General features: G+C 44.0%; 1 protein-coding gene across 3 annotated transcripts in view; it reads right to left on the minus strand.

The window, feature by feature from the left end:
• The window catches only part of RAB5A (RAB5A, member RAS oncogene family), a 300874-nt gene that overhangs the window by 85248 nt on the left and 192441 nt on the right, over positions 1 to 23185 (minus strand). The window contains exons 5-6 of one of the 3 annotated variants that reach the window (XM_069648880.1): positions 6342 to 6400; positions 1866 to 6212 (exon numbers count right to left, since the gene is read on the minus strand). The exons of the other annotated variants lie outside the window; for them this stretch is intronic. Coding sequence (XP_069504981.1) covers positions 6170 to 6212; positions 6342 to 6400 — 102 coding nt within the window. The 3' untranslated portion in view covers positions 1866 to 6169. Of the gene's footprint in view, positions 1 to 1865; positions 6213 to 6341; positions 6401 to 23185 lie in introns of those variants that run through there. 3 annotated transcript variants of the gene reach the window in all.

Here is a 23185-nt window from a genome sequence, read left to right on the forward strand (position 1 = left end):
GTGTGATTTGAAGAGCTTGTTTGTTTGCAGAAGTGGTGCCGGTCAACAGGCTGTTACAGTAGTCTAGTCTGAAGTTTATCAATGCTGTGGACAGAAGAGCACAGTTATCAGTAGTGATAAAAGGTCGAATATATTGTATTTGTTTGTTGATGAGTCCACAGCATGACCGGCTATTTGAAACATGAGGCTTCATGGAGAGTTGGTCATACAGAATGACACCCAGTGTTTTCACTTTCTTTAGAACAGTTATGACATTGTCTGCAATCAGGAAATTGGAGTGGTCTGAAGTAAGCTTACTCCAAGTATTATTCGTAGCGACAATCATCAACTCGGTTTTATTATTGTTGAGAGCCAGAGAGTTACAGTCCATCCAATTCTGGATAGCTCTGTAGATGTTGTTAAGAGTATTGACATCATTCTTGTATTGGCCACTGAGCTGAATGACAACCTGAGTGTCATCAGCGTAGTTTGTATACTGGACACCCAGGCTGTTCAGAAGATCTAGTACTTGTCGGATATACACGTTGAAGAGTAAAGGCGGCAGACAAGAGCCTTGTGGAACACCGCAAGTTTGAGAAATCGGCATGGAGTGGTTGTTGCTAACACAGACCCTTACCATGCTTGTCCCAAGAAGGAGGCAATCCATTTGGATGCCTGTGTGGAGCAATTTGCGACCTCTCTGAGCCTTGTCACTAGTAAGGTGTGATCAACAAGATCAAAGGCTGCAGAGAGGTCTAGTAGCATTAGCAGAGCGGTTTTGTTTTTGTCTGCTATGCTAGCTAGAGTGGACTTCAGGTCAAGCATGGCAGTGTCAGTGCCATGATGGGTCCTGTAGCCCAATTGACGAGTGCCTAAGATATTATGCTTTTCGACATGATCTTGAAGTTGAATGTAGGCTATATATGTGATATAGAGATGTGGTGGTGCGCTCTATTCCATTACCCTGAAGGAATTCCTCCATATCTTTAGAAATACGTTGTGGCCCATTGTCAGTGATAATTCTCCTGGGAAACCCCTCCTGCGAAAATACAGACTCCAAAAATGCAATACTTCTAGAGCAGAGACCTCAGGGAACTTTGTCAGGAAATCACCCACCAGCAAATGGGCCTCATGCACCACTCTGAGGTTTGGCAGACAAAGGTGCTCAAACACAATCTATTACATCTTCAAATAATCCAAATCGCGAAGGCTGATAAAACAGAAATCAAACAGGACTGGCCTTCACAAATTCCAATCGAAAATTTCCCCTCACCAAAACACAGCAGTCATACCTTTCACGACACAATGAATCCTATAAGAAAGGCCTGCCAAGAGTGCTCATTAAGGCAAAGTTAAGAACTGAACTTTCAGCTTCCGCTTCCTGCGACCCATCTTTCTGTCATCCTTTCAGCTCTCATGTACAGAGGCACCAAGGAGATAACAGATAAGGGTCCTCCACCTTATTGTGATATGTTAGTGAAGAGTTAAAGGAGAAGACGTTCTCGCAGGAATGTTATTGGCCCAAATGATAGGGCATGTATTTTTGAGCATATATCAACCATAATTTATTTTCCAATGCATCTTACCTTCAATCTCCTGACATTTAAATATTCAAAAAGCATAGTTCGGAAACCGCCATCTCATCCATTGATCAATCAGCATGGTGACAGTAAATCATAACACCCCCCTCAAGCTGACGTCAGCAGGTCAAACTGATATGTCAGGCACCATGTCAGGACAGTGTGCGGCGCAGCTAAAGGTTCGCGGTCAGCAACTACGCCATCACGTTACCCAATGCAAAACGCGGAAGATGCGCGCGCACACAGTACATTTTTACCTGCTTGTCACAAAAAGAACTTGCACTTTACAATAATTACTCAGTCGGGAATGTATAAAGTCGTTCTATTTCTGAATGCAACTTCAACAGTTGAATACATTGAACTGAGCCATTACAACATTTGTCGCACTTAATCAATGGAAGAACAGATGGTTTACTCCAAGCCACAGTAATGTTTAGGTCGACTGTCACATTCCATGCAATCTTTCAGATTCCATTGTTCGATGTTTTGATCCCTCTACTTGAATTGTGCAAGTGAAAGCACTGTGGAGGAAACTACAATTTAATGCAGTTCCATGATCTATTTTCTCTCGAAACACAGTGTTCCGTTTAGGAGAACAAATTATTTGTTACATATCCGAAATAAAACATTGGTCTCTGCATGTTAATTGATGAAATGCGGCCACGTTGTTCGAATGACGGGCACCGCAAATGGGTAAACAGGAGCGACACCATCGTCCCAGAATATCGAGACCACGTTTCTGTTCGTGATGGTGATGCTTCAGTTTTGGGTGAAGAACCCATTCACAGGCAGATGGTGACCATGACACTTTTAGGTCGTAACTATGTGCTTTAAGAAAGAAAAAATATATTTTAGTACGCATTGTCAAAACAAATTGCACTATTAACTATATTTGAAAAAAAACCTTTTTATGCATACATTATATTTGAACTTAAGAAATATGCTGTCTTTGCGTCCAGTTGAATATAAATTTAGAACATAGTTTTGCGTCAAGCACACATTTACATATTAGAATACCGAAAACATGCTGCATTAATTGCTGTGTTTCCATTCTCGCAATGTAAAATGCAGGCCGTTCTCTTTCGGCAGCTATTCTGAATAGAAATTTGAATTTTGTCCATTGGGTTTCTTTCAACATCATGTTATATTTTCTTCTGCTTTGTTCTTAAATGTTATCCTTGGAATTTTTACTATGGCAAATTGTGGGACAACTCGCAATGAGCCTCTTCTTTCAGTGTTCAAAATTCCAAAGTCCCCTTGACTTTCAGTTTTCCCTTTACCACAGAAATAAAAAATATGTTCCTATTTCTATTTAGAGCTCGACATAAAAAATAAGACCATATTTGTCCTCTTCACCAGAACATATTTAGTTCAAACATTACTGTTAATATACATATTCTTTTTCAAACCATGTTAAATTATTAATGAAGCAAAAAAAAGACTACATAAAGTGACGGAAGACTGTTCTTGTGTGATTTCTGGTCTGCCATTTATATTGCAAAGAGATTAGTACTGGTTTTCACAGTTAAATTTATTTGGATAAAATGAACGACTAACTTGTTTTCAACCCAAGTAAAACAGTGTCCCTAACTAACAAGAATTAAATATAATTTCTAATGTTATTGAATTAAAATCTTGTGTCATCTTGATCTACAAATGCAAAACACTTTTACATTGTGACAGACAATGAGAGGATGAGAGTGGTTAGAATTAATGTGGGTGGTGGAGAGGAGGTGGGAGGAATGTAAAGTTACTAACTGGGCAACAATTTGTCTTCATAAGCTGGACCCGATTGATACAGAGCACAAATGCTAGAGTCATGTCAATCGTTGTGCTATGAAGTTTGTCTGTGCAACAATCTTTGAGAGCACGGGTTACAGAGTTACAAACACAGATCGATCCAATCAGAGACAATACTTCTGACAGAGAGACAGACATACAGAGGGTGCGGGCGACATGTCTAGGAGACGATTGGTAACAGTTACAAAAAAGTGCATAGATCTAGAGAGATGGATATAGAAAGATGTAGACAGATAGAGATCGAGGGATATAGAGAGATGAATGGATAGATTGATATTTAGGACGATAGATACATACAGTTACATTTGCAGGGAGAGATGGATAGAGTGCCATTGAGAAATTCATACCTTAAGAGGCATAAAGGTATATAGACAGATGGATATATAGACTCATATACACACAAAGATACATAGAATAATATGTATAGAGAGATCTGGAAAGAGAAACACATACGGACATGGATATAAAGACATGGATAGGTAGATCTAGACAGATGGATAGGTAGATATGAGATGGGGAGAGAGTGCGGGAGAGAGAGTGCGGAACAGAGACAATCATAAACAGAGCGAGATGGATATATATACTGTGAAGTAAAAAGATAGATTAATATAAATATGCATGTTGACATACAGAGATGAATGTGGATAGAGGGATTGAGGGTGAAGTATAGATACATAATGCCGCAGAGCCAGAGATGGATAGAGGTAGATGGAGAGATTCATATACTTATGGAAAGATTGCTAGAGATGGAGACAGAGCAGGCTGGAGATAGATTAACTATTCATCGAAATGCAAAGACAGGTCGGCATGGTTAGAGATGATACAGTGAGATATAGAGATCAAGGAAAAGACGGCTGAATATAGAAAGCTCATACATATTGAGGGAGATCATGATATACAGACAAGGGGAAGCAGTTGCTGTCAGAGGTACTGAAGAAGAGGGGAGGAAGTGTGTTTCAATACCTTGTTAGACTGAAAGGATGGAGTGACATTTTCAACAATTTCACGTTTTGGAGGATGAACCACATTACCAGTGCTATTTGGAATAGACCGCCCCCTGCAAACAACATGGCCAGCACAGTCAAAGTCAGATCTTTCACAAAGTCAAATGCATCTGCTTTAATAACGGCTTAGCCACCCATTATTTTTTTCTTTTTGCAAGTGCTACGAAGCATACCAAAAGTACCTCCTGCTCTAGCTTGTTCCCTACCAACGCTCTCATTATGCACAAATACAGCCAGCCTTGTTCTGGCCTCCATACCATCTACGCTGAAATGCAACCTTTTAGGCATGTACTTTAGGCACATATTATGTTAAACCAAATCCTGTGTGGCGAAAATCAGTTAGGCCCTTCAAATCTTTGATCAGCATTTTGTCACACACAACCCTTTGAAGTTTATGTGAGGAAGGGAACCGTGCACCAACCACTTTTTCTTAACATCATACTCTTTACTCCATGTACACACTCGAGAAAATGTGCGTTATCCTCTCACGAGTGTATGTCTGAAATATTATTGAGCATTGAACGCCACTTTCCAACCAGAATCTGGACTGAATGCTCAAGTTTTTAACCACAACCATATATGGTTGCTGATGGACTGTGACCATTTACAAAATTCTTCGGACCCCCGTTTATAACCAGCAGCACTTTTTGGGTATATTTGTTTGGCGACGTGCCATACATCGAATTGATGCTTTACGTGCACTAACTCCTCTCGCAAGACCTTTGCTATTCCAACGTGCCGGTACGTGGCTATCAATTCCATTTGCAATTCCATTGTTGCAGAAGATCAATGGATTTAATTAAACCATATTTCTCCATGATAACAGAGGATGTACACTATAACACTTGCACCACAACAGAACTCACTATTTTTTGTGTGTATGTACTGGAAGTGGTAAGCGCAGTAGCAGTACTTTGCCGAAAATCTAGGATTGTTGCACTGTCCATCACCAGCAGGTCTGAACCTTTTGGCCTGCAAGAGCATTGTATATGGCTATCTGCTTGAGATTCTGGGCCTAACCAATAGAGGGGAACAAGAACTGCTTGATATTTGTAGTATGAAGTTTTAGAAATGAACGCAAGGCCTAACTATTTACAGAAATGTGAGATCTAACTAAACGTTGATACAGTGATAACAGAACAGTAGAACAAAGTACATTTCCAGCTGGTACCTTTCCAAGAATAGGTTGTGCAGACCACGAAAATGTTGAATGCTTGTGGACACAGCTCCCCTTGATCTTCATGTTGGTACCTTTGACTTAAACTTCATCAATTGCTCCCCACAAATCCTCTCACGTTTCCCATAGTTACATTTTACCATTTTTATAATCTGGATCAGGCAGCTGTCAAAAACCATGTATTCTGGTTCCCAAATAGTCGTGCAATCTAGTGGTTTCTGATTATATGGTGGTGGATAAATCCTCTGCAGTACCCATGGTGTAGTCAGGGACATGCACATCGCTGTCAATGAATTCCTTAGAGGCCTCAGTGATCTCAGTCTGATATTTCTAGATTTTCTGAATGTATTAGTGAAGCAGAGAAGAGTGTCTTTCTTTGATAGAAATAGTTTTGAAGGCGTGGATTGGGTGAGGTGATCGGCAACTAATGAAGCATTTTTTGTGTTTTCTGTCAGTTCTGCTGGACATTGTGTGCTGTAAGAATGATCCATCGTTATGGTTCATGGCTCACTGGTGATGTTCAAATTGCGGCCACTGCACATAGGCATCCTGATTCTGATCTGAGGGACGCACAAATCGCAATCTCAAACATTGGTTGCTCCCAAGTGACATCCGTTTGGCAAGTGATCTTATGTTAATGTTGTGGTCCGAGTCTTGCTGTATTTCCTAGGCCTTTAATAGATCAAACAAACAAGCATTATTTCTTTCACACTTACTTAACATATGAATATCAACCTTACAATCTAATACCAACGAACACATTTCCAATTAACCACTTTGAAAAAAATTCATCGTATTTACCCTGGTTTTCCGAGTGCGTATTCATAAATCAATCTTGATGCGCCTAGTTCATGCCCCATCTGTAACACAACATTCACAATAAGTTATAAACCACCATAAATATCTTCAGTGCCAAGAAACAAATACACTATTTAACTTTGATAAACACTTTACACAATGAACAGAACATTACAACTGGATGATAAAGTATCACTATTATTTGTATACCTGTGGTCCTTGTGTCTGATCTTGACCGCTTCAGCAGCAGTAGACTCCTTGTACATAAAAGCACATCCAATAAACATTGGCTAATAATTAGCCAATGTAATACTAACTTGTTTGGTAACTACAATTGCATCTTGATAAGTGACTTTGTAAGTCTGACAAAGTTCGGTAAAAATATGATGCAAAGAAAATGTAAGATATTGAAAAAAACTTTTATAATTTAAACTTTATTTTTATAATGAGTATCTCAACAATAGCTTTTAAACTATTAATGATTTTGAAATGTACACATTTAGAGCATAATTGATCTACAATCATACTTTTAGGAATGGATTACTGTCAAGGTTACATGTAATTACTACATTGACGATTGCATGCATTCATATTTTTTTGAAAATCAAAGGTAACTAATTTCGCGTACATTCTTATTTTGAACAAAATAATTCCAATTTAAATTAATATCATTCAATAAATTACCACGTGTCATATGTCCTGCGCCTTAACGGTCGCAATTGAAGAATAGTAAGTTTGAAAAGAAGTATAGCACTATAAATTCAATTAAAAAATAAATACGGTCATAAGATTCTACATTCAAAATATTGTCAGATGAATTATCAATTTGTTAAAAGTTGAACTTGACCATAGACATCTATAGTATACTTGCAGACCAATTTAGAGTAGAAGAAATATGACTTGAAAACGGAAGTGAGCTTTCTGTTGATTACAGACTTGTCGATTATGAAGCTTGATCCTTTATTCAATTCATAACAATGGTCAATAGAAAATATATATTATTTCTAAAAAACTATATACTGGTTTTTGTGCATGTCAGTAGGGCTCACCGTTTGGCTATTGGAAGTGTGTCGTTTATTCAGAGGTAATGGTCTGGGTTTCAATCAGTGTGGTCTACATAATGAGAGACATTTTAATCAATGCATTTGAAAAATAACCGAAGTACAGATACTATTAACTTTTAACAAAGGCTCACATTGCAGTGAACTTTATGTAACCACAAATTATGGTTACACAAACAAAATTATGTATATATTCAAGCTCAAAGTCCAACATTTATAGACATGTGTAAATTAAAACATTTAATAAAGTGAAAAATCGATCTATACCAATATTTCCTAAGAACGTCCAGCCTATAATCCTATTCGCAATTGGCAAATAAAGGCATGCTGCTCTTAAGTCTTGCAGCTGGGTCACCCCTAGTGGTGGAGATTCTTCGTAGGCTAAGCAGCCAAAGTTTTCTCAGCAACAACTGTTCTCCACCAAAGTTGGCATTACCTCACATGATTGGCACGTACACAAAGTCAAAACGTCTTACATGCAACGATTATCAGGATCCTGTGAGTGGTTGTCCCGACTGCCACACGATTCACCATCTTTGACGACTCTCGCATGCATTTTTTCACTTCAGGCTCAAAGCTATGGTTGAATTGATGTCATAATTACTGAGGATTGAAGTAGAAAATCAACTCTGGGAGAAAAACAAATACCTAGTAATTTGGATAAAAAAATAAATTTAAGTTTCATTTTAAAATGGCATGTATAAGAAAATGAGAAGAAAAACGTGTTGTAAAAACCCGTAGATCAAAGACAACAGGAATAGTTCTCATTAGTACACAAAAAAAATATACAATTTAAATCTGGTTTAACAAAAACATTTATCAATTATGGAATAATTATTAAAAGTGAAAGCGCTTGTAGAGAAAATTCATTACAGCTAGTGCAAGTACCTTCTTTGGTTGCTGAACAGACCAAAAGGAAATGATGCAGGCCCTGAATGAAATAGATGGACATAGGCAGCAGAAACTCCAATGTTGTCCGATTAGAAAGGGTTTGTTGATATTTATAGGGTAAAGAGGCTTCTTGGTATTTCCATGGAGGCACGTCAATAGATTGCGCACAGACAGTGTTCGGATGAGACGTGCACTGGCGTGGTGAAAAGGGGTGCAAGCGTAAAGTTGGCTTCGGCTGTTGTCAGCTTGAGGGGCGAGTGTTATGATTTACTGCCGCCATGGCACTTGAACTTAGGGCAAATTATCAACAGATTAGACCCTCACAAGATGGCAGTTTTAGACCGATGGGGTTTGCATGTCTAAAATGTATGAATGTAAATTGAGATGCATTAGAAAAAAAGAATTGGGATCGATCAATATTTATATGCTCAAAAAACATGCCTTATTCATTGGGCCAATACAATTCCTGAGAGAACAGCTCCTTTAATGTAATTTTTAATGGAAATAGAAGTTACATGGCTAACGCTCCCTTTCATTCCCAAACATCTATTTAAATATCTATTTTTTCACAGGTCCCGAATAATCACTAAAATTATGGAGATCTGAAAATGTGCATCCTTCCACAAATTCAGTGTCAGATTACCCCAGTGAAAGCCTGCAGGATTTCATATGATTCACTTTGGATTTACAAAGAGCTGGGCTTTACATGCACAGAATGCTAGAGCTTCCCCATGTAAAACAAATCTGTCTTGCTTTTGAATCCAGGGAGATAGCAAAGTGTAGTTCCAACTTTACATGCTCATGCATTATAGCTCCCCTTAGTTGACCCAGTCCATGCACTCCTGGGAATTAGCAGATAAAGGGGTCAAGAGGACCTATTTACAATTACATTGAGGAATTGTACATTCTCCCTTTTGAACAATTTATAAAAACACACAACCAGCAAGTGTTCCCAGAGAATTCCCAGTCAGGGCCCTTCTGGTCTCTCTCGTCGTCCTCTGGGAAACCAGATCTTCCTCAGGTAAATATGCCTCAGGCTTCCTAATGGACAAGGAGCCTTTCATCTCCAGGTATTATCCAATATCAGTACTCGTCCATTTCGAAAAAGGGCTCCCCTTCTCTGCAGCCTTCAAAATCCTACCTCCTTATTCCCCGTTTGTTTCTACAAGTGTCATTCCCACAATATGTCTTTGTACCATTGCACTTTTTAAAATCGGTCACGTCTTTCCATTGGCTTGCATAACAGCCAGACACTCAGAGAATGCACTTGATAGAGAATAAGTTCAGTCATTTCTTCCATATCCAACTATAGACACTAACAGCGACACAATACTGATTTCCGAGATCACCTGGTCCTCACAAATGTGGCATTTATGCCATGAAATGAGATTTATTCATAAATATAATTAATAAATAAAATGTCGACATTAGGCTCATTTTGTAGAATAAAATCTTATGGTTACAGGACTCAATTACAAATCATAGTTGGAGTGGAGACAAAAATGATTTTCACATTTAATTCTGCTGACAAATCAAAATGAGTAATTTACTAGAATTATGAAACCATGTGCTAACATCACGAGTCACGTAAACATATCTCGGGGCCCCACCCCCCCTTGTCAGTTCTTCCATTAACTCGGCATCTCTTGGACATTGTTACCTAGTTGATGTGAAGAAGTGACACCAAGTGCATTTCAACTCTTTGAAGCTGGGTCTGGAAATACCAAGCTCCTACCATGTGATCGGTTTAGATTATATCTTTGCAGACGGACCATGGTTGAGGCATATTTGGAATGTCAAATGTATTTTTCCTTAAAAATATTTCCTGTGAGATGGGTCTATGAAATGCGAGGCATCTCACTAAATGCTTTACTCAAAGGCTATGAACAGATTGTCTTTGTTATATGGATTTTAATGTTTTTTGGTGTGAAATTGTGTAGAAAGATGGCGCCAGATATGATTTTATTTGAGTTTTTTGAGCGAGATCCACTATGCTGCCATCACATATCAATCAACGGTGGTAGCTTCTGAGTTGTACAAATGCAGATTATCTTCCAGAATACTAAAGACGGTTGTCGAGTCACATATTCCAACACAAAAGGCTACTCGCCATAGGGACTACTGTATTCCCTAGTCCCCTTTCCTCCATAATGTACAGGCGTGCAAAATGGACTTGCCCATTAATTTTAATCTGGGCATGCATAGACACGGCAGCAGGTGTGACAGCGCACACTTGCCTTGCCCTCAGGAGAACCCTTGATCTCCCCTTATAAGCGCATAGGGGACGACAGTCCTTACTACACTTTATATGAAGGGGAAGATGGTGTGGTGTATGCAGGAAAGGGGACTATGGTGAGAAACATTTTCTTACTTATGTCCCGTCCCCTTTCCTTCATATTGTATGGGTGATTACAACAAACAGATACTCTAGGGTGGTAATCAACAACCCAACTATCTAAAAGGAAAACATTTCTAAGTACTGCTTAGCAAAACGCTGCATGCTCTCTTGAACCGAATGTTCAAATAAAAATGTCAACAGAAAGCAAACGGTGTAGCCTATATGGCCGCCTTGATGATAACTTCCCATGAGATGTGGCACTAAAAAACGAATACTGTTACTTTTGCTCTCACTAAATGTGTACTAATACTTTCCGGTAGAGTTTACACTGCACGTTATATGCTTCTGAGATGCAAGCAATCATCCATCTAGCGATGGATGCTTCATCAGAGTTTTTCCACTCAAAAGATCAGAGCTTCGGAAGAACTGAATTCTTTTGTCCTGCTTAAGGAGAATTTTAACGCTCATCTAAGATCCCAACAATGCAAGTCTTTCTGGTTGTGATTTTCGATTAGGAAAGAATGGGAGTAGTACTATTCCCTAATTGATGTGAAACTCTTTGGTAAAAATTATGGATGCGTAAAACTACAGTATCTCTGTGATATGTTGTATAGGGTGCTGATGCCGCCAGAGCTTGAATTTCACCAATTCTTCGTGCCGACCTTATAGCCCACAATAAGACAGACTTTAATGTCACTATCTTGATATCCACTGAGGCCATCGGCTCAAAAGGTTTATGCACTAGTGCTGCAAGCACCAATATTCATATTCCATGTAGCGCAGGGGTCTTCTGACAGTGGAAAGACCCTTGACAATCCTTCCAAATGACTGGACTGCAGGATTTGCAGAGGGGGAAAAAATATAGTCTGAATTTCTGTATGTTCCAATGGCTGCTAAATAAGTTCTGCAGGCATCTCTACCTGCACACCTTATTGGCCTAAATAAGCTGAATCATCCAGAGAGCAAGTCAAAGGGTCAATTCCGTTCTGTTGTGACCAGAAGTAAACTCTTGTCCAGTTACTCTTACATTGAAATCTAGTGGAATCCTATCATGCTTTCTGAATTACATTCAGTTAGTCTGAGAGTTCAAGGTGGATCCATGTTAATTTCTCAGGAGCCAAGTTGCTAGCGACACTGCTTCAGGTTTGGGTGGAACAAGGAGCGCTCCTTTTGAGATGCCAATGTCTTGGATGTCTCTAGTTTCAGCGGACCTGGCATGCTATCAGGGTTCGATCTGAATATCATACTATGGAGGGCCATAATGGGGCTATTAATATCAATTTGTAATTCTTGGACATTCTGAACTTTATCAGTACTCTATACCAGTGTTGCTGGTGGCAAGGCATAACAATTCTTTTCCTATCAGTCTACTGGGAATGCATCCCCTACTGAATTCTCTCCCTGGCCCTTTCATGAGGTGGATTATTTGCATTTGGCATGGCCCCCCAGCCTGAACAATTCTTGAAGAAACCCCGGAGATATCTCCCATTTGTATAAGCGCTCTCAGAGTCTGTTGAGTCAGTTCACTTCCATATTATCCTATCCGGTACAGGAGCTGCTCGAAGACCGAACTATTGTTCTTTTGCCCACTCCCAAATCTGGATGGCCAACATGCAAGGGGTCGAGGATCTGATCCCACCTTGCTGAGTGACATAGAACATTGGAGTCGAAATGTCAGTTAAGATTAGTAGTACCCTCCTTTGCAGTAGGGGAGGAATGTTTTCAATGAAAGAAATATCGCTTATTTGGAGGTAACTTATGTCCCCTCTCTGTCGATGGTAGCCCAAAGACTGAGGTGTACATACTCCCAATGTAGCTCCCAGGATTCTGTTGTCATTACTATGGAGTAAGGAATCAGGTGTAATGGAGCACTGGTCATCAGACTGCTCTCCACCAGAGAAGATCCTCTTTCAGTGACATTGGGATCGATATGTTGTCTGATTAAGAACCTATCTCCTGATCACAGGAAGCTGCATCCTTCTCATCTTGACTATTTATAAGAGGTACTGTGAGAATACAAGTAGCCAGTAGCCCCAGCAGGTGTTGGTACCATCACACAGATGTGCAGTTTCTGGATTTAAAAATAAGTGTCTCTGCTGCCAGGATTTCTATCCGCCTGCCTGATGTCGAGCAAATTCTGCACCGATTTGTGTCCCACTGGAAACCTATGAATCTTTTGAGTAGGGCTCAATTCTGACTTCATGTTGACTGAAAACCTCAAACCCAAAAAAGATTTCATCAGAGTCTGGACAGTTGGTCTCTTCCTATGGAGACCTTCCTCCGATCAGCCAGTCTAAATGGGGGTAGACATGGGGACCCCTGTGCCTCAATAAGCTGACTATTGCATTTGTTATATTTTTGTGAAGACTTTTGGCGCACAGAGAGCCTCTGCAATCTGGGCAGGTGTCACCATCTTTAATCTTTCGAAGGGTAAAGATGGGTTGAAGTATGATCAGTCCAACACTACTCCCAGGCGCCAGCCTGGTTATTCTCGGGAATTGAAGATTCTCAAACAGAATACTTTGCCATTGTCGACCAATGGAACAGCCTCCACCGCTCAGGACTCCATCAAGGTCTCCAATTCCCTGAAAAGTGTTGGTGAGCCTATCTAGTGTGATGGTTGTCACGATGGGGGAAGAGAGGGAATTGCTAGGCAAAGCCTGTTTAAAATCACTGAAATTAACCATGGCACCACTGCTTCTTGTGCCAAGACAAAACTGCCCCCACACCCCACCCACACTGGGGATTTGTGGAACCAGAGGATATTGTTCCTTAGATTCAGAGAGGGATGCAAGTGGTTTTGGGTGGGGGGGGGGTCGAGTATAAGCAGTTAGGGGGTAGTCTGATCTATCTGGCTGCCTAAGCTCTCCTTTCTTGAAATCCTTTCAATCTCCATAGTGGGCTTGTCCATGGAGACAGATCTGGGTTGGTTTTGTGAAAACTTTTATGAAGTTGGCTTAGTTAGTATGGTCAAAGATTTAGCAGCCTGCGTGCTAGTTCTCTTTTTCGTTAATTCATCGTCAGTAGATGAATGGAAAAAGGTCATTCCCTTCTAACGGAAGGTCCAATATTCGATCTTGTACATGACTTGTGTTCTTAGTGGCTTGCATCCATACAGAGCTGCACATGCCCCTGCTAGCTCTATCTGCTCAAAGGAAGATTCTAACAAATCTTGGACAACTGGTCGGGCTCCAGACAAGCAAGATTTAAAAGCTGCTTGTTTATCAACAGGCAGATATTGGGCCAAATCACAGATTTGTCTCCATAGCCTTCGATCTACAGAAGCTAGTAATGCATCCGCATTTGCCTGGCGTAGATGTAGGGCTGTGTCTGAATTAACCTATTTTTCAAAGGATTATAATAGCTTTCAGAATTGCTGATGTTGCAGACTATCCTGAAGAATCTGTGGTACTGGGTTTAGCATATAAAGGTACTGCTGCCACCACAGAGGAGTGTGGTTGAGGATGTGGGGCAAGTAGAGGTCCCTCAGAACCATACTGCCTGCTAACACACCAGTTTGTCGCTGTGTTGTAGGAACACCCACGAATACTGACAGAACCCTCAAGCCTCTCGTGAAATGTGTTGGCTTATGATGGGAAATCTGCTTCCTCACCTTCATCTCTGTCCTGGTTCTTGCTCACTGACACTGAACCAGATGGTACCCCAGCATCTTGACTTTTGGGTATGTCTAATGGTGTATTACCACCTTTTCCACTTTGTCCATGGGTTGAATTTCCACATTTTGTACATCAGTTGGAAACACAATAGTAGGAGGTGGTGCAGGTGGGACTTGTGCCCGAGGAATTTGAGGTTGTGGCTGGTGTAGGGGAGGAGTGGTCCAAAAGATCCCCCTTGCCTACACCTCCACCCCAGGTGAGGGCCATGGCTCATCGGGCGTCCCCTCCTTACCACCAGGGCCCAGGTGGTGGATGGCTCACCTGCTGAAGACATTGCCCGCACGTATTGAATTTAGCTAGGCCTTAGAAACCATTTTGTCTACTAAAGATGGTGTGAGCTCAGTGCACTGTAGCGCGGCCCCCACCCTCGGAGAAGTTTCAGTTATCCCTGTCGCAGCAGCACCCTGGCAGATCCGCTGTGAGCCCGTTCCCACGAACAAGACGGACATGAGCTAGCATAAGATACGAACATTGTAACAGTTCACCTTCCGCAGCGTATCATCGCTCCCAGCATGACCCGGGCAGCAGTCCTGGGCAATGAAAAGAACGGTAAAATGGTCATAAGATGGCAGATCTCTACATATTAATACCAAGACCGCCTGCAAAGTATGCTTTTCTTCACAAAATCTCTTATATTACAAAAACCTGTAAAATGTATAAACATAGAAAACATGCTTCCATGATATATGCAATGGCGAGCCCACACCACTGCAGTTGGGTACTAATAATAAAGGAGCGTTCCAGGGATCTATTTGTTACGTGTATCACTGGGAAACTTACACTCCATGGTCTTGCGCCATAACCGAATTAATGCTGCTAGAGTACAGAGAAGACGAATGTAAACAAACAGAGGGCTCATGTGAAGGATGCGCGAGAATGCACTTGTCATGTGTGTATGTCTAAGCCCCTTATGTGCCACTACCGTCACGTACAGCGGCGGGTCATTTTCTATGTACTCCACCAACCTCACTACTACCTCGCTTACTGCAAATGTATATGCATATAACTAAATACTGTAGTTGTTAAAATATAGTGTACGAATAAGGTGCTCAGACTGGATATAATCGAGACATATCCAGCAAAGTTGAAATGCATGTTTTAAAGTGATTTGAATAAATATTATAGAGTGTTCAAATGTTTGTGATGTTTTTACCTAAAGTCGGCAACATACGAGGAAGATGTGCAAGGCCATTCCCCCTCCCACCCTGCGAAGACTGCCAAACAAGGGAGCCGAGGCCCGCGCCGCACTGCTCCACCTCCCCCAACCAGACTGGAGCCGCTTCAAAGATTTGTAGCCCCCTCTGCAGCACCCAAGGCCACGGCCCGCCACCTGCATTATTTACAGCACAGCAGTAAACCTCTGCCTGAACACACACTTCTAAAGGCGCCCCCTCGTAAACCCCGCAACCCACCGGATCATCTTAGACTTATGGCCCTGTGCAATCAGGACACCCAATACTTTGACAACACACAGCGGCACATCCATAACAACTTCTAACAAGACAGAAAGACCTGTACCGCCCGTCCCAGGCCCTGAAGCTTAGCACCTCGACCTGTGGCCCCGGTCAACAGGACACTGGTAACCATGTCCTGACGTACTACCATCAGACCCCTCACAAGGTGCATTCCTCCTGTGTTGCATTAACCTGTAGAATAACCTATTGGAAGATTTACTAAAGGAGATAATATTGCAATGACTGAATGACTGCGGTGTGCATGGCCATGGGCAAATAAGTTAGGAAAAGACATTCAACTCTGACCCTGGCCGCGATGGCACAACAACACCGCCCGGATGAACTCAGCCAACCTGCCAGGCCCAGCCCAACCCACGAGGCTGACCAGTGACGCCTTCCAGCCAAAGCCAACCGCATCGCAGCAGCGCCTATAGTTAGTCGTCGCCACCCAATCCCATCGAACTTGTGCCCCCTATAGTATGTAGGGTCTTATGACGTATTTTGTAAATATATACGCCTGTCTTTGCAATTGTCAGACAGAGCGCTCTCGGAGGTTGCAGAGTTCTTTGCATGCCCTATTCTGATTGATAAACTCCCACTTAAGCTCACCCGCACTCTGTCTTGGCTTTATTCCCGACTTGGGAGAGTCCTTCATTGTCTCTCATTGCGGGGAGGATCGTGCTGGTTGGGGACGCTTGCCTTCAGTGGTGACCCCGACGTGATTATCATCATTATTTTTCCCGACCTAACATTACCGTCCCCTTTTGGCACGAGAATCTCCGGTCGAAAAGGGATACGCACGGTGAGCCGGCTCCGGGAGGCTGCCCGCCAACGGCGACCGGTACACTAAGAAGTGCGCACTCAATAGAGAGAGGGAACGGGATCCCGGTTGAAAAATCCCCTTTGAGTACCGCTCGCCGGAGCCGGGGCTGACTGTTGAGCGAACGGCAACACTGCCTGGACGGACCCAGTTTCGGAGACTATCGGTTCAAGACAGGCACGTGAGTATTGAGTGCGAGCGATCGTAAAGGGAGTGGGGGAAGAAGTATAGGACAGAGGACGAAGAGGGGTAGAAAAGGGGGTACGCAGATCTACTAAGGATCATCCTAAACTTTCTTTGCATATGGCCATTAGGATTACAAGGTGAATAAGAGATATAAGTGACGGGAACCTAGCTCCGAAAGGGGGTGGAAGGCGGCGCCGCATAGTGATATCTTGACTAGTACTGGGAATATATGAAGAAGTGGATAATAAGTTAAAAGTGTCTGGCAAAGGGGGACACGGAGAATATATTAGTGACTGCTATTTCTTTTTTCTATTCTTTTCTTTAAGGTTGGGGGGAAAGTAAAGGTGAGATCAGTACAAAACGTTAGGGGGAAGGTAAGAGAGAGGGAGTTCTACTAGAAGAGGGAAGAATAAATCAAAATATATATATATATATATATATATATATATATGATACATTACTCACCGTAATCGTATTTCTGAAGCTTGTATCTGCTTAGATTCACATGCTGTGCATAGGCCGACATCTAGTGGAAGCTGCGGAGTATTACAGTTTGTTTTTCGAAACTCGAAAATGGGCGTCGACACAGGCGTGCCAGTAATACTATCCCTAGTGTGACGTCCACTGTACCCAAGATCCCTCACGCGTCTAGGATCCTCAGATTGTATTTTTTCTGACATGAGGAAGCATGAGGAGTAGCGTGAGTACAGATAATCCAAGCAGATAGACAGAAAGGTAAGACTACAAGGCATCATGCGCCTTCTCTCGGAGGGGAGGAAGGGTGGGTCGCATGTGAATCTAAGCAGATACAAGCATCAGAAATACGATTACGGTGAGTAATGTATCCCTTCTGAGGCTTGTGGAATCTGCTTAGATCACATGCTGTGCATAGATTAGCGAGCAGTACCAGAAGAAGGAGGTGTGATGTGAGAAGGGTCATGAGCAAACAGGTGTCTTAGAACCGCTTGTCCCACTTGTGTATCTGTCTTGGAATGAGTGTCAATGCAGTAATGCTGAGTAAAAGTGTGAATAGAGCTCCAAGTAGCTGCTTTGCAAATGGTGTCGAGGGGAACATTTGCAATGAAAGCCAGAGTGGCCCCAATGCCTCTAGTAGAATGGGCCCTTGGCGTAAAAGGCAGAGTTTTTCCAGAAAGAGAGTAACAGCTGTATACAGTTGATAATCCACTTCGAGATCGCGCCTTTAGAGACGCGATCCCCCTCTCTGCCTGTAGCTACGGAGACAAACAGTTGATCTGTTTTCCTTAGCGGTCTGGTTTTATTTACATAGTAGAGGACCGCCCTACGCACATCAAGGGTGTGTAGTTTCACCTCAGCTGAGCTTTGCGGGTTCTGGAAGAAAGCCGGAAGCTCGATGGACTGGTTTACATGGAACTTAGATATAAATATAGGTGAGAACCTAGGGTGTGTGCGTAAAACCAGTTTGTCTTTGTGGATAGTAAAGAAAGGATTCTGCACTGACAGAGCCTGAATTTCACTAACCCTTCTTATAGAGGTAATGGCTACTAAGAAGGCCGTTTTATAAGTCAGGTGTTTGAGACTACTTTTATGCATGGGTTCGAAAGGGGGGCCCATGAGCTTAGCTAGCACCACATTGAGGTCCCATCCTGGCGGTGGGTTCGAAATAGGAGGGTGAAGTCTCTTTACTCCTTCCATGAAGGCTTTAACTACTGGTACTTTCCACCACGATACTTTGTTATGGGATGTGGTGTAAGCCGAGAGGGCTGCCAGGTGTACCTTCAGAGAGTTAAAAACCAAACCTGCGTCCAGCAGGTGGAGCATGTATGTTACAACGTTAGAAGGAGTGCAATCAACTGGGTTGATTTGTTTATTCTGGCACCAAATAACGAATCTCTTCCACTTGTCAAAGTAACAGTGCCTTGTGTTTGGTTTCCTGGATTCTTTTAGGATGTCCATACACCTCTGTGGTAAATTGAGATGCCCAAACTCTATGACCTCAGGAGCCATGCTGCTAGGTTCATTGAGTTGGGTTCCTGGTGCACTGTTTGACCTTGTTGCTGGGACAGTAGGTTGTACCAGGCTGGGAGTTTGATGGGCTCGCACACCGCCATCCTGCGTAGGTGTGGAAACCATGGTCGTCTCGCCCACATGGGAGCAACTAGGATGAGCGTCATCGATTCCTTGTTCATTTTGTACACCACCTTCCTGATGAGAGGAGTTGGTGGAAAAGCGTACGCAAACATCCCTGACCAGTTCATCCACAGGGCGTTCCCTTGGGAGTCTGGCTGGGGGGAACCTGGATGCAAATCCTGGGCATTGTTTGTTTTCGCTTGTGGCGAATAGGTCTATAGTGGGGAAACCCCACTGAGAGAAGAGATCTTCTACGATATCTCTGTGAAGGACCCATTCGTGTTCTTCTGGGAGGGAGTCTCTGCTTAGGGCATCCGCTAGGGAATTGAGCTCCCCTGGAACATGTTGTGATGACAGGAAGATGTTCCGTCTGAGTGCCCATATCCAGATTTTCTGGGCAAGCTTGGACAGATTTGGCGAACGAGTCCCTCCTTGTTTGTTCAGATAGAACATGGCTGTCGTGCTGTCCGTCCGGATCTGCACCGACAAGTTTAGCAGATGGGGCTCGAACGCCTGAAGCGCTCGGAATACTGCCAGAAGCTCTAGCAGGTTGATGTGGTTCTTGGCTACTGAGTGAGACCAGAGACCCTGAGCTGTGTGGTGGAGATGGTGAGCTCCCCACCCAGCTAGGCATGCATCTGTAGTCACCACTGCCTGTACTTCGGGATCGTAAAAGGGTTTTCCCCTTGCGAGATTCTCTCTTGTCCACCAGTGTAAGCTCTGTACGAGTGTTGGCGAAACGACCACTAGATCGTCCCACTGACCACTTGCCTGAGACCACTGTTTCGCCAACCATTCCTGCATGGGACGCATGCGCAGACGCGCGTGGGGGACCAGGTAAATGCATGACGCCATCATGCCCAGTAACCGCATTGCTTTGCGTACCGTTATTTGTTGACCTGACTGATAATGTGGAATTTGCAGTAGTATATTCCGAATTCTCTCTTCCGAAGGGAAGGTCAACCCTTTCTGAGTATCTAGGATTGCTCCTAGGAACTGTTTTGAGGTGCTTGGCACCAGACTTGACTTCTTCTCGTTGATAGAGAAGCCTAATTCGTGGAGGAGGTCGATAGTCCTCTGAATGTTTGACCTGCAAAAACCTGGGGTTTCCCCTGTTATGAGCCAGTCGTCCAGATAAGGGTACACTGGGATTGCCTCCCTGCGTAGGTGTGCAGCTGCCACCGCCAGTACCTTGGTGAAAACCCTTGGTGCTGAAGCTATCCCAAAGGGCAGTACCTTGAATTGGTAGTGGCGACTGTCCACCTTGAAGCGCAAGTATTTTCTGTGCGCTGGGAGCATGGAAATATGAAAATAAGCATCTTTCATATCCAAGGTTGCCATGTAATCCCCCTTTTTTAGGAGGGGGATTACCTCTTGTAGCGTGGTCATACGGAATTTTTGGGGCTTGACAAACTTGTTGGCAGGCCGTAAGTCCAATACTGGGCGCATTGTCAAATCTTTCTTTGGCACAAGGAAGTAAGTTGAATAGATACCCTTGTTTACCTGGTGTCCTGGGACGAGTTCTATCGCGTCCTTTTCTAGCAGAATGGCGATCTCCTCGAGAAGGATCTTCTGATGTTCTAAGGAGTGTATTCTTTGTCGTGGAGGGTGGTTCCGGGGACGCTGCAGTAATTCTATACAATATCCTGTGGACACTGTTGACAGCACCCATCTGTCTGAGGTGATCCCTTCCCAAGCCTGGGTGAAGTTGGAAATGCATCCCCCTACTGGGGTTGCGTGAGAAGGGACCCTGAACTGAGCGTCACTGCTTTGGTGGAGGCGTGCCACCTCCTTTGTTGGGGCTGCCTCTGCCCCTTCCACGACCTCTCTTGTTACCCCTGCCGTAACTTTGGGTAGACTGCTGGTTGTTGTTCCATTGTGTACCCTGTCCTTGGGCATAGTTGCCTCTTTGTGAATTTTGGCCGCGTGGGCGACGAAAATTACTGTTCCCCCTCTGGTTAGGGGGTTTGTTGGTAAGCTGGCCAAGGGATTTGAGAGTCTCGTATTCGTCCTTGGCATTCTTAAGTGCGTCTTCGACCGCTTTCCCAAACAATAGATCGGGTTCCACCGGCTTGTCTATTAATGAAGCCTGGGTTTCTGTTTTGAACCCCGACTGCCGTAACCACGCATGTCTCTTGATAACAGTACCTTCTGCTATCAATCTTTCTGCGTTGTCCGCGGTGTCGAAAGTTGCTTTTAATATGCAACCAGACACGGCTCTCCCTTCTGCCGAGATCCGAGCCAACTGGCCCTTTAACGGTTCAGGAGCAGAGGCTATGAGCGCCGCGACCTCTTCCCATTGATGGCAGTTGTAACTTGCCAAAAGGGTGGTGGAGTTTGCAATCCTTGCTTGGTAGGCGGACGTTGAGGCTACCTTCCTGCCAAACCCGTACAGTTTTTTGCTCTCCTTGTCGGGAGGAGCTTCTGACGACGATAAGGGTGTCCCAGCCCTCTTCCGAGTGTTGGTAACCACTAGGGAGTCTGGTTTAAGATGTCCTCTTATATAAAGAGGGTCAGACTGGGGAAAAAAGTTTTTCGACTCTGGGGTTGACGGCTCTGGTGAGGTTAGGATTCACCAGGGATGGATCTATTCTACGTTGGATGGATTTAAGGATAGGGATGGTCTGAGCGACCGGCCTCCTCTCTCCCACCAACTCTTCTGCGAAGTCCCTTTCCTCCTGTACACCGTGGGTGTCGATGTGAAAATGTTCTGCAGCGCGAGCGAGAACTTCATTAAGGAGGGGCTGGTTATCAACTGGCGAGTCGGTAACTGGGGCTTCGCTCTCTACCGGGGAATCTACTCTGTAAATTTCCTGCTCATCTTCTACCTCCTCCAGGTCCTCATCATCCGCATAGTATTCAGTCCCGGTTTGTTCCTCCATAATTTTAAACTCCTGGTCCCCTTCAGGGAAAGGCTGTCCTTGGTATCTGGGGTGTGGAGTAGAGTATGGAGTAGCGTAAGGCTGCACCTCGAAGGGTTCAGGTCTTTCGAACCGGGCCTTTTTACTTATGGGGATAGGATCAGAGGAGCCTGAGAGTATGGCCCCTTGAGGGTCATACGAAAGGAAATGTTCTGGGTTTTTGTCATAAAAATCAGCTAAGGAAGACATCCTTGACATGACCCTGTCTATGTCTTCACTGGACCATTCTTTGGAACAGGGTATGACTTTAGTAGGCAACTTAGGGGACTTATCAAGGGTACCCTTGCTGGATGTTGATGTCCCAGTAGATTTGTGTTTGTCTGTCTGCTTAGGGTGGAAGGATGGTCTTACAGGAGTGGAAGGCTGTGCTTACCGCTGTTTCCCCCCCTCCCCGTGCGTGGAAAAATGTTTTCCCTGCCCCTTGGAGGCCCCAGAGACTTTCGCCGCGTGGCGTCGTGGGTCGGGAGAGGTATCTGTGTGTTTCGAGCGTGGGGCCTCGCTGGTGTTAACTGCAGCCTCAGTCTCCTGGAGCGCGGCCTGGGGGTGGAAGTCGTCTTCGTCTTCCGACGATCGAACTTCCGTTAATCTAGGGAGCGAGGCACTCTTGGCAAGAGTGGATGATTGCCTTGCGTCATGAGGCGATCTCGATCGAGAGCGCCCAGAGGACATCGAGTCGGACCGTTCTATCTGTGCCTCTTTCCGAGAAGTCGACGTCGTCGAGGTTCGGGTGGACTTAGTGTGCTTAGTGTGTGTAGGGTGTGTAGCGCTTGCGTCGCCGGGGGTCTTCCCCATAGCCGCCCTGCCGGACAACCTTCCGAGGTCGGGGACCTGCGCTCGGCAGTCTTTCGACGCCGTAATGCCCTCGCCGTCCGAAAGTACGGCGTCGCTGCCATCGCTGAAGGCGCCCTCCGCTGCCATGGCCGCCTGCCTGGCGTGGTGGGCCCAACGCTTTGTCGAACGGTCCTTAAGTGTCTTAGGCTTAAACCTACTACACGCTCTGCAGTTCGCTTCGGGGTGGTCCCTCGGCAAGCAGAGATTGCACGTGGCGTGCCTGTCGACCCAAGGGTATTTGCGGTTGCACTTGGGGCAGAATTGGAAAGGGGTACCCTCCATACGCACCTTGAGGCAGCGGGCTGGTAAGTGTAGGAAATATATAAGGTGTACCTATATACCAAGAGTGAAGAGTATGTACCACCCCCCACTCTCCCTACTTGCAGGGCCGAGGCCAGCGGCCTACTAGGCCCGGGCCGAGGCCAGCGGCCTTCCGAGGCCCAGATCCGTCGTGCAGCAGCCGACGGTCGATGTCTTCTCCAGCCGTCGTCGAGTGTGGAGGGTCGACGTTGGGGTGGGGAAGGATGTCAATAAATAATTTTAAACTTCAATAATTAGC

This window comes from Ambystoma mexicanum, chromosome 2q (assembly GCF_040938575.1).
Source record: "Ambystoma mexicanum isolate Mex_15411 chromosome 2q, UKY_AmexF1_1, whole genome shotgun sequence".
NCBI lineage: Eukaryota > Metazoa > Chordata > Amphibia > Caudata > Ambystomatidae > Ambystoma > Ambystoma mexicanum.